Source organism: Myotis davidii, unplaced genomic scaffold (genome assembly GCF_000327345.1).
Source record: "Myotis davidii unplaced genomic scaffold, ASM32734v1 scaffold394, whole genome shotgun sequence".
In the NCBI taxonomy this organism is placed as follows: domain Eukaryota; kingdom Metazoa; phylum Chordata; class Mammalia; order Chiroptera; family Vespertilionidae; genus Myotis; species Myotis davidii.
The window spans coordinates 656,120-667,937 of record NW_006287548.1 but is presented as its reverse complement, the minus strand read 5'-3'; the positions used below and the strand labels follow the sequence as shown (position 1 = coordinate 667,937).

Genomic DNA, 11,818 nt, shown 5'->3' with positions numbered 1-11,818 from the left:
CCACATTCCTACCTGAGACCAGCAGTTCCAGTGAGAAAGGTTATAGTACCCAGACTCCCCCTCCATCGTAGACCAAGCCCCAGGTAGATGAGCAGAATTTTGGGGTCTTTGCAGGACCCTGATCACAGTCATGGAGATAGTGATGAAGGTTGGAATGCCATGAAACAGTTGGTCCTCTGATTTGGGGGGACAATGAATCTCTGAGTATTGCAGGAAAAGGACTTTTAATCTTTTTAATGCTTTTAAACAAACTAGGAATTAGAAGGGGCTTTCATGTAGTGACCAGATGCCCTCACCCCGTATTTTCTTTCTCCTCTTTCAGTGGAATCTCAGGACATCCTCTTTCTTGCCCATTTCTTCTTCCATAGGGAAAATTTTTGAGCTAAAGAGTACTTTTTTGAGACTGAATGAAGAGGATAATGCTTAACTCAATGAATAGCTAATAGTAGAATTTCAAGTAATAGTACAGGAGATACTAAGCTTAAATAAATAGTCCATCATCTAATGGTGTCTGAAAGATACCTGAGAGGCCCTCTCTGTCATTTAGATTAGCCATCAACTATGAAAAAGAATGATCTCTCTAAAGACATTTGGAGGAATAGAAATGATATCATATTATCTATTGGGGGCTCCAAAACTGTGTGTTTCTTTATGGCTTCCAACCAAAAGCCAAGAGAGCAAGAGTTAACCTCAACAGAGTAGGAGCTCATTCTAGGTAACTGCTATTACCATATGTTGAAAGACCTATTCATTTTTATTTAACAATCTTTATGGAATGTATGGAATACCCACTATGTGCTGTCTCATATGTTTGTTAGCACTTGTTGGAGAGAGAGAGAGGAAAGAGATGCCTAAGCAGTGATTCTCAAATTCCTGGCTCCATTGCCCAAGTTTCTGATTCAGTACATCTGAAGTTAAGCACTTGAATCATCATTTTCAGCAAGTTCATTCAGTTACTGGTGGTCCCTGGCCACACTGAGAAACATTTCACAAGACAAAAACAGGATGTGGAGGTCAAGCATGAGAAACCTTGTGTGGAAACCAAGCAGGCTGAGGCCACAATTGGTTAACCAAGAATCACAGAAGGCTCAGTGGGCCAGGCCTGCGAGCTGATAGTATCGCAGGTATGTTTTCCCCACATGTGTGAAATAGTTCATTGGGAAGCTTCAAGGAAAAGTTCTGTTTGTCATGGAAGCAGATCAAAGTGGCTGCAAGGGGCATGGTTCACAAGCCTGGAGTTGCCATGACAACTGTCATGGGTGACCCAGTAGAGTTAAGAAAGCTGTGGGTAAGAAAGAAGAGGTGAAAACCCTGTGCTAAAGAGAGTGCAGTGTGATTTATCAAGAACTGCTATATCTGTGGTAGCCCACTTAATATCTCAAATAGTTGTGAAGAAATCAAAAGCACAGTGTCTGAATTCTTCAAAGAATGGCTTACAGGTAATTGGCTGGTAGATAGCTAACTCATGAAGCATTTGCCCTTTGGGATTTTTTTTCATTTTGTTCCCAGTATTTCTAATATTGGAGACCCCACCTACTGCTGAATGAATCAATCAAAAGCAAATTCAAACACAATACTCAAATTACAAGGAAAATAAGAACTCTGAAAAATGACCACCACAAATTTTATTTAATTAAAAATATTATACATGTTGTTGCATTTTCATGGAAAATATTGAGTTAAAAAACACCAACAGTGTTAGTTTTCAGAACCCTTAATGCACCCCGTTCTGCTACCTGCTTCTTTGTTCTGTCCATGGCATTAACCGTGTGTATAACTGGAGCTCCCTTGAAGCTCACACCCATAGGACTCCCAGAATGGGCCATTTTCTCAACAGTGGTGTTCTATCAAGTTAACTCTGGTTTCCTTGAAAACCATTAAAAGGAGCTGGCATAAAAGCCCAAAGCACATGTCAACACCAATTCAGCCCAACATGTCCGCAAGAATCTGCTATGACCGTATCCAGTTTCCAGGCTAGTTAGAAGGTGATCTTATTTTCTATCTGGTGTATTAGTGTCCTGAGCCCCTTCACCAAGCTTCCCCTGAACTCACGGTGGGAAGACACTGCCATATAGTGTTTATATTCAAACTATCAGCAAGTACACAAAAGCACGTGTGGCCCCCATGCACATTACTATCATATAAAAAATACATATTGGTACAATACAACCTTTAGAATCACCGGCTCAAATATAGCCATGTGAGCATTCTTAAACTATTCATTTAATTATATACTTGCTAAGAAAAATACCACAGCATAAAAACTTAACTTGAAAACATCATTTCAGCTAGAAACGTCTCACATGTAAATCCTTTGCTTTCCCAGGACTGTACCATCCCTTAACTTACTTCCTTGATTCTACATCATAATGCTGCATCCGCATATTGCTCCCAAGTGATGCTTTTACTAAAATTGGATCTGATGTGACAGAAACATCCTGGCTCTGTTTTTCTGCTCCTTTGCTTTAAATTGTAGTATACCTAATTTGGGTTCTGCATCCAGCTTTACATTAAAGAGGGATGAATCCCCCCCAAAGTACACAAATCAATGATAATAACTGGATAGCAAAAAGGTGGAATTGCCTCAGCTCCTAGAAATCAGAAAATGGTCTTCCTTCTTCATAATGGTCTCTCAATTGATGGGAATAAAATACGGCTGAAATTGCTTTTCACATTCTGGCTCGGTGGGGGGCATTTTCACATAGACCCCTGTAGTAAGAGGACTTCTTTTCTTTAGCTGCCAAACACAACAAGAAACAGTAGTTATTCTTGAGGAATACAGAAGTCACTTCTAACCATAGTAGGACTCCGCAACTATCGGGTCCCTCCCCTGTTGGAAAATGAATGTTCACAGCATACAGAATTATAAGCCGCAGGAGATTTTCTTGATTGAGCCATTAAAATGCAGTTTAGATAAATAACTCTGTGCTATGAATGCAAAATAGCAATTACTTTTTCCTGACTGAAAGATAGAAGAAAAAGATTTTGAGGAAGCTTCAGAAAAAAACACCCCAAATGTGTATGGTAAGTGACTGGATGTTGTCTGTGGGGGAACGAGTTTGATAAGATAATGAACTTTAGTGATTCTGTTTGAGAGCTGTATTTCTCATTTCTCATCCTCATCTACTTTTTATTACTTTCTTTCTGTCCGCATCAGTTCCCAGTTTTTATCATCTAGTAAATTAAGCTCCAGGCCCAGCATACTGTTCTGTGAGGTGATTTGTAGCAAATGAGGTAGGAAGAAACTACCGCAACAGAAGAGATTGAGAGAGGATTTTAGGAGAGAGAAAGGGGAGGGGAAGGAAGGGGAAGCAGGGAGAGAGGAAGGCAGGGAGAGAAAGAGAATGGTGGAGGCAGGGAGAGAGGGAGTGGGGAGGAAAGAGAGGGAGAAGTTTGTGACAAAGCCAGCCTTAGGCAGAGGTGGCTGAAAATAACTGTCAGAAAGATATCCTGATTGGGGGCCAGATTCCATACCTTCTTCTCTTCTACCAACAAATTGTAGTAAATAAAAAAATTGGGTCCACTTTTGCTGGGCTGGAAGGGAGGTCAAGACTTCCCAAAGTTTCCCAGTTAAGCTGACTGGGAAACAGAGCGCCCTAGAGAGGTGTTATGTGGACAGCTACAGTGTGGACCAAGAAGGCACAGTTGGGTTCACAGAGAGATGGCTTCCTGGTGAGGTAGAGGGACATTAAGGGAGAGAGTGAAATTCATCCAGATGGATGGCCTTCTCTAGCAGCATTTTGCTCAACTTAATCTTGTGTTTCAGGGTTATTCACCAAAGCACATTGTCATGAAGATAAAGAGCAAAACAACTGCCCCATGTTGTTCAAAAGGTTACTCAAACTGAAACCTTCTTCAGAAGCACACAAACATTCGATGTCAAATGCACTCATCTAAAATATTAGTCATCCTGAAACCTCAAAGGCCAATGCCTCGGGTTCTAGCGTGCTCTTTACCACTGTCCTTCGCCTTCCTCACCTATTGCTTCATCTCAAGAAAACGAAAAGCGTCATCTGGTCAGTTGCTATCACTAAAGGTATCCCCATCCAAATTGGTGCGTTGTCAGCATCACACTCACCATTTTGCTCAAAGAAACAGCTGTGATGAGGAAACTGTAAAAAAATAACCCCGAACTAACTGCTGCAAGGATCCAGAGGAGGAAGTCGGAATCCGGGCATGGTTCTGGATCTGCAACAGAAAACAAAGCAGAGCCTCCCTGAGCCACTCTTTAAACATTAGGGCCTTACTTCCATTGACAAAAACTGAAGACATTGGAGCTTCTAGACCTTCATAATATTGCTACCCATAGATTAAATCCAACTACTCGGGGCTACTGCCCCAGGAGTGGCATATCAAAGGCATAAGGGAAACCTGAATGATAGTTATCATTTCAGAGTGAGTGTCCCAACATGCCAATGGAAAGTAGACCTTCTCCAGCCCATTTTATTTTATAGTCAGAATGTTGTTTGGGTTGCTACCCATACTATCAAAAAGGCTACCAGGTAGTATGCCAGAGAAGTCTTAAAGCGAATTTTTACAATCCTATACATGAACCAGCTGACATTAAGGAGTGAATCTATTTTCATGCGAAGAAGACAGAAGTACAAAAGGCGTTAGGGCAGTGATATGGCTTTGCTCACCAATGACATAAATCTGGGTTCCATTGCCCATGCCCACATAGTAGGGAGGTGGGTACATGAGCTCCACCTTGCAGATGTAGAGGCCCGTGTCCATGGCCGTCAGCCCTTGGATGGTGAGGTTCACTTTGTTTCCACTGGAAGAGCCAAGGCAGGTGGAATCATCTAGGAAGGTCAACTCCTTCTCCACCATGTACGTTGTGGCGCAGACTTCAGTCATCTCGCTGCCCACCTTCCGCAGCACTGTCACCCGGACCTCGTCAGCTTTGCCAGAAGATCCATACTCACACACAAAGCTGGCTACACCCCGGCTGCTGGCCAGCACCACTGCAGGCTGGGTCACGTGCATCCCTAACATGGAAAACCCAAAGGAACTCTGTGAACCCATGTTCACCCACCACCAGGCCCAGGTAAAAGCCAGAGAAGATTTATCTTTGATAGGCACCCTCCCATTAGCTTTCAGTTATTCTCTTCTCCTTAAACCAGCCCATCACCACCCGCTATCCCTTCCCTTTTCCAACTCTCCCCCATCTCCACCCCCACCCCGCCACCACTCCCCGCCACCTTTCCCTCTCTCAGCTATCTTCCAGCTACTCTCCACAAAGATGTTTCTAATTGGCCCTGGCTGATTTGGCTCAGTGCATAGAGGACTGAGGACTGACAGGGTACCTATGTTGGCCCGGGGACTGAAGGTCCCATTCGGTCAAGGGCACATGCCTGGGTTGCAAGCTCGATCCCCAGTGTGGGGCATGTAAGAGGCAGCCAGTCAATGATTCCCTCTCATCATCGATGTTTTTATCTCTCTCTCCCTTTCCCTTCCTCTCTGAAATCAATAAAAATATGTATTTTTAAAGGGTGTTCCTTATTGGGAAATAGTTTTTTAAGGCAGTTGGTTGTGCCAGAAAGAACATGGATGTGACAAACAGAAGACCTGACTCTTCCATGAAATATATGATTTGTTATGCCTCCCCTATGGACTTCACTTTCCCTCACATGTAGGAAAAGGGGAATGGTTAGATAGTATCAGAGTGCCTTCCAACTCTGGTATTCTAAGATTATAATGCAGGTAGAGGAAATATAGTTCAGAGTACTAGAGAAAATTTTGGAGGCTGCGGTAGAGAATATTGCCTTATATCTTTAAAACTTTTGCCTACATTTTCCTGACCCTATACTTCTATTACCCATGAGTAGCTGCACGTTGGCTCACTGTATCGGCCACCCCCTTCCCTGACATTATTATCATAGAATGAGGGATGCTGCTAGATGAAGAAAGCCACAGAGCAAGAGGGCACCAGGTCGTTTCCTCTTCAGGCTGAGGCATCCCTGCTATTAACTTCTGTGGGCTTTCCCTGCCACTGCCACCACATCTTCCGCCTCCCTCTCTCCTCACTTGAGCATCCTTACAGGGTGCTTTGCTCTTTTTCTCTCTGGTTTCTACAGGATAAGAGAGGCCAGCCCTCCAGACAATCATACAAGTGACATCCAAAACTTGGATTGAACCATCATGTCACTCATTCTGTTCACCTCTTTTTAAAAGATTTTTTATTGGTTGTTTTGTGGGTTTTTTTTGAAAGAGAGAGAGGAAGAGAGAGCAAAACATCGATCAGCTGCCTCCTGCACACCTCTTACTGGGATCTCTCAACCCAGGCATGTGCTCTGACTGGGAATTGAACCAGCAACCCGTCAGTGCATACATGGAACAATTCCCAACTAACTGAGCCGCACTGGCCAGTGTTCTGTCCGAACTTTTTGATGCTTGCATAACACTGCAAAAACAAATAATGTAAATAACCTTCATGATCTAATCCCAACCTATCATTTCAGTCTGAGATTCCAGGATACCTCTTCCTGTGTATACATTACTCTATATTGAAGGTGCTAGTCTTTTTCCCCAGGAACTTGTACTGGACAACATCCGTCCTCAGAAGAGACAGCAATATAGCAGCAGCCATTGCCATAGTTAATCCAGCAGCCTTGATTAGACAATAGTCTCCTTCCTCAGCCCTCATCTTCTTCTGTCAGAGATGCCCTCTGAACACCCTCTGCAGGGCTGTAACTTGATTACAGAAATTAAGTTCTGCCCTGCATTAAACTTTTTTTTGTGCACTAATAACACCTCCTCCAGCTTATGCCTGAGAGCAGCCATTACATCCTGCCCAAATGGACACTCAATAATCATTATTGAGTTGACTCTAGCCTAAAGAAGACCACCCCAGGCAATCTCCCAATGATCACTACTAAGTCTGGTCACATTCAATTTCCCAGTGTCCACCATGGGAAGATTCCAGTTACAGTTTGAGATAAATGCCCTAAAAGGGAAATTTGAATATTTCTAAGGGTATTTAATCTTTAATGTGAAATAATAAAAGGCATCTGAGTATTTCTAATTCAGTAAAAATTAAATCGTTAAACATCTTTGACTACACTGTATACAAACTCATGGTTTCTTCGCAAGAAGGTCTAGCGAGAGATAAGATGGAAATTCAGTGGGAATGCTCATCATTCTACACCAGGTAACAAACCTGGTTTCCGCCTCTAATGAGCTTTATTTCATCTGAAAACTGGAGCGTCTGCTTCAGAATTCCACAGGTAGCTCAGGTAGTTCTTAAGTGTTTTATGCAGGACTGATGGCTTGCTTCCTTTCTCTGTTTTACAATTTCAAGCTGCTTTCATTCTTAAATTAGCTAAATAGTTTACAGAGTTGATTCAGAGGACCTTAAAATCCTGAATAAAAGTTAAGGCTTAAATTTTAAACAAGCTGGCTAATGGGTTTATAAAATTGAATTTGAGGACCTTAAGACCTTGAGTCGGGCAGGGAAGAAACTTTCCATGATTTTCTCCAATTAGTGGTGTGTGTGTGTGTGTGTGTGTGTGTGTTTTAAGAAAAATCCTGAGCTTGTCCTGATTCCAAGCTCAGATGTGTTCAGGACTGCGGATATCTTTTCTCTCTTAAATCGCTTCATTAACTTGACAGTATTTGCCTGCAGCCTTACCGAAGTGCCTGAAAACCCAACTCAGAGGTACTTCTTCACCCTCTCCTCGGTGCCTGGCTCTGCGACCCACCGGCTGCACCTGTGCGTCTGAGCTGCTGCCCGCGGTGCCCTCCCCAGCGTGGAGGACACAGAGCTGCCCCAGCCGGGAGGCTCCGTGGTACCTGTGGCTTCTGGCTTTGCTAGAAATCACTGCCCGTGACTGCTGAGAGAAATGAAACCCGGGTGGGAGAAACACCTCCTCCACCTTCGTGTTCACTCACCTTTGGAGAAGACAGGGATGAAAAGCAGAGAAAAGAGCGCGGTGCAGGGCCAGGTCCTGCCAGGCAGGTCGCCGGGAGCCCCGCGCCTCTGGAACCCGAAGCCGGCCATGGCGCTGCGGGAGCGGAGCTCGGGCTTCAGGAAGCTGAGCGAAACCTTTCAAGATCCCGAAGCTTTGAAATGTGTTTGAACCCACACAGAATCACGGAGTTTATATAGCGGGCTCGTATTGAGGTAGAAGCCTTCCCCATTCAGTACAAGTGGAGGGCATCTGAATAAAAGAAGGCTTTTTGTTTTGGTTTTACGAGAAAGGAAGCCGTGGGTTTAGCTGTTACGTCGAAACATAACCTCAAACACTCAAAGTAAAACTGAACAAAACAAGCCAATCGGTGGATGGAAAAACGCACTCACTTTGAAACTGAAGCTTCTTCTTCGCTTTGAGGATAACTCAGTGGAGACTTGGAAAATTTCCTGGAGTGCAGGAGTTCCCCTGGATCCCGATGGTATCCAATTGTCTAGGCATCTGTTAGCATTCAGCACATTTCAGTGATACCCCGAAACTGCCATGCTGCCCGCCCTTAAGCTAAGGGCAGAGTTAGTCTGGAGACATCATCCAGAAAAGCTCTGCATCCTACCTGAGAGGTACCATCCCTGGCTTTACAGCTAGGAGTTTCCATTTCTCCAAGCTCCATTTAGCATTCCTTTGAGAGAAAATACCAAAATCACCAAAAATACAAAATAAACCGCTCTGCCTCTGGTTTTACAGATTAGGAAAGAACTCAGGTGCCCTGGAAAGCCTTCATCCAACAAAGAGGAACCAGAGTTGGAGAAGGTCCAGAAAAAGTCCAAGTTCTCCAATTTATTAGACAGGACACATGTTCATCTTCTAAGAGAATAAATACTGAGCCCTGAGGACCTTTCCTTAAAACTGGGGCGTTGTCACATATGTCAATGATGAAAGAAATAGTTATTGAACATCCATGCTATTCCAGAAAGTGTGGACACCGAGGATTGAATAATGACAAGATAAAAACAGAGTCAGTGCTTTAAGAGACTCATAGAAGGCTGGCAGGCAAACAGACAGTGACAACGTGGAATGCGGTGTTGCCTGCCCAAGCCCTTCACGTTCCCCACTGTGCACACACCTCCGCACAGCAGAGGGGGCTCTAGAGTATGCAGCATCGAATGCCTCCTTTTTTACCCTGTCTCCCAGCATTCCCTCACATGTCTCCTTCCTCTGCTTGCCTCCAACATGCCTCATCGCTGCCTTTTTTTTCTGGAGAGAGTGGATCAATGCTGGATTTGAGGTATTGCACAAGCTGTAGAGGAGCCATTGGTTTGGCCTGTGGAAGCCAGAAAAGGCTTCTTGGGGAAAGTAAAGCCTGAGCTTATTACTGAGGACAAAGGCAAGGGTGGGTGTTCAGACAAAAAGAAGAGCATGTGCCAAGCCTGGAAAGAGCATAAAGCATTCAGTAAGGCCAGAGGACAAGGCCAGTGCAGGGATCAGCCACAGACGGAAGCTGATGTTCTTAGGAGTGAGAGCCAAGGCACCTTAAGGAGCAAATTGGCATGACTGAATTCACATTTTTGAGAAATTCCCCCTCACACAGGAAGAGGAATGGGGAGGATGGGTTCAGGGAGGTATAAGATATAACCAGGAAACCCAGAGAGAGGAGACTATTGCAATACCCCAGGAATTGGCAAACTTTTCCTGTAAAAAGCCAGACAGTAAATACATTAGGCTTTGCAGGCCCTACGATTGCTGTTCCCATTACTTAACTCTGCTTGTGTAGGGTGAAGGCAGCCACAGAAAATATGCAAATGAATGCATACCGTTGTGTTCCAATAAAACATTACTTGCAATGTGAATTATACCTCAACTTACAAAACAAACACATAATTTACTAAAACAGGTAGAGGCTGGGTTTGGCCCATGGGCCATGGTTTACCAACTCCTGGTCTAAACTAAGGCAATGATTGTGGTTGTGAAAGGTCCCTAAGGAGATGAATCCACAAGCAGTGAGTGGATGGAGAAGTTTAGGATGACACAAGACTTATGGCTTAGGAGGTAATGTGGTGCTGCCAAGAACTGTTCTACTGTTTGTCAAGTTTAATCTCATTCAAATCCCAAAACAATACTACAAGGTAGGGATTATTGTTTTTCTCAATTTATAAACCAAGGCCCTGAGCGTTAAAGAGACTTAGCCAATCCCCCACTGAAGCAAAGACTTTAAAGTCAAAGAGAAGTAAATTTGAATCCCAGCACAAAGACTTGCTAGCTGTTGATCTGGGGCTGAGAGCCCAATGTCCTCCAGAAAGTGGTGCCTACTTCTCAAGGTCATTGCAAGGATTCAATGAGATAATGCCTGTAACATGCATAAAAGATCTACTTTGGCAGCTGGCCACTCAATAAATGGGAGTCCTTTTTATTTCAGTCACTGAGGAAACAGAGGTGCAATTTACTGGAATAGAAAACATAAGAAGAATATATTGAATATGATGAGTACAATTTGAGCATGTGAGTTTAAGGTATCCATAGATGATCAGATGGAGAGATATAAAAGCAATTGCCAATATGGATCTGGAACACAGGATAAAGATCCAATCCAGAGGCACTAACTAGTGTAGGCAACAATGAAGCAACTGATGAAAACTTCAGAAGGCCAAGGCACTCTATAAACGTTTGTTAAATGAAGAGACAAATGGATGAAAACATTTAACATAATGAGAGATAAGGGTTGTAATAGGAACTTTCAAAGAAGTCTTACAATGTCCCCCAATTATACTTTTATGAAGCTACTAGAGGCCCAGTGCATGAAATTGTGCACGGGTAGGGTCCCTAGACCTAGCCTGCAATCATTGCCATCTTCCACCTGCTTGCCAGTCCCCAGTCCCACCCTACCGTCACCCACCCTGGTTACCCCGTGGTTCCCCATTGACCATCCAGCAATCGGAGCCTGTGGGCTAGGGGGAGGAAACGAGAGATGGTCAATGCACCTCATAGCAATTGGTTGATTGGTCATTCTGGTTGTGCTGACCTTTTATTATATAGGATATCTGCCACAGCAAGAAAATCCAATGGTTGTGAAAACCACTGGGTGAAAGAATGTTGGTGAAAAAATGTATATTCACATATCTTATCCCATAGACTATTTGATAATGACAAAGGGGGAAAAAAATTAAGGATAGATCTAGCAGCTACTGGGCATGCAGGAGGCAGCTAATCAATGATTCTCTCCTGTCATCAATGTTTTTGTCTCTCTCTCTCCCTCTCTTTTCTTCACTGAAATCAATAAAAATATATTTTTAAAAAATATAGCAGCTACTGCCTTAACCTAGCAATCAAAGCAAAGATCACCCATGAGGGGACATTCTGACAGGATGTGCCTCCAGACACAAAGCACCGAAGAGGACACCGCACCTCTGCAGTGTTAATGCCAGCACTGTTTAAACTAGATCTAATCATGAAAAACAACTGGACACATCCACGTTGGGATCTTTCTGCAGGAAAACTGACCACCAGAATTGGACTTTGATTCTAGGAATATATCCCAAGAAACCAGAAACGCCAATCAGAAAGGATATATGCACCCCTATGTTCATAGCAGCACAGTTCACCATAGCTAAGATTTGGAAACAGCCTAAGTGCCCATCAGCAGATGAGTGGATTAGAAAACTGTGGTACATATACACAATGGAATACTATGCTGCGGGAAAAAAAAAAAAGGAACTCTTGCCTTTTGCAACAGCATGGATGGAACTGGAGGGCATTATGCTAAGTGAAATAAGCCAGGCGAGAAAGATAAATATCACATGATCTCACTCATTTGTGGAATATAATGAACAGCATAAACTGATGAACAAGGACTGATCCAGAGATGGAGAGACATGGATTGGACTGTAGGGCCTTGGAGGGAAGGTAGGGGACGG

The 11,818-nt window shown here is 43.6% G+C and overlaps 1 protein-coding gene across 2 annotated transcripts; it reads right to left on the bottom strand.

Moving 5' to 3' along the window:
- Positions 1 to 1,621: 1,621 nt before the first annotated feature.
- Positions 1,622 to 8,185, bottom strand: CTLA4 (cytotoxic T-lymphocyte associated protein 4). Of its 2 annotated transcripts, XM_006759408.2 has the most exons (4): positions 7,891 to 8,185; positions 4,641 to 4,988; positions 4,079 to 4,188; positions 1,622 to 2,737 (listed from the first exon to the last, which is right to left on the bottom strand). In XM_006759408.2, the coding sequence occupies exons 1-4, from the start codon at positions 7,997 to 7,999 to the stop codon at positions 2,633 to 2,635; spliced, it is 672 nt and encodes a 223-aa protein (XP_006759471.1). In that variant the 5' UTR covers positions 8,000 to 8,185; the 3' UTR covers positions 1,622 to 2,632. The 2 variants fall into 2 exon arrangements, with proteins under 2 accessions (XP_006759471.1, XP_006759472.1); XM_006759409.2 differs by lacking the exon at positions 4,079 to 4,188.
- Between the last annotated feature and the right edge of the window lie 3,633 nt (positions 8,186 to 11,818).

What these genes read in the sequence shown, in the direction of transcription:
- CTLA4 (XM_006759408.2), bottom strand. Translation starts at nt 7,999, where the DNA reads ATGGCCGGCTTCGGGTTCCAGAGGCGCGGGGCTCCCGGCGACCTGCCT. An exon ending in CATCCCTGTCTTCTCCAAAG is followed by an intron (nt 4,989 to 7,890) that starts GTGAGTGAACAC and finishes TTTCCATGTTAG; the next exon opens with GGATGCACGTGACCCAGCCT. An exon ending in CTGTTTCTTTGAGCAAAATG is followed by an intron (nt 2,738 to 4,078) that starts GTGAGTGTGATG and finishes TGTGTTTGGCAG; the next exon opens with CTAAAGAAAAGAAGTCCTCT.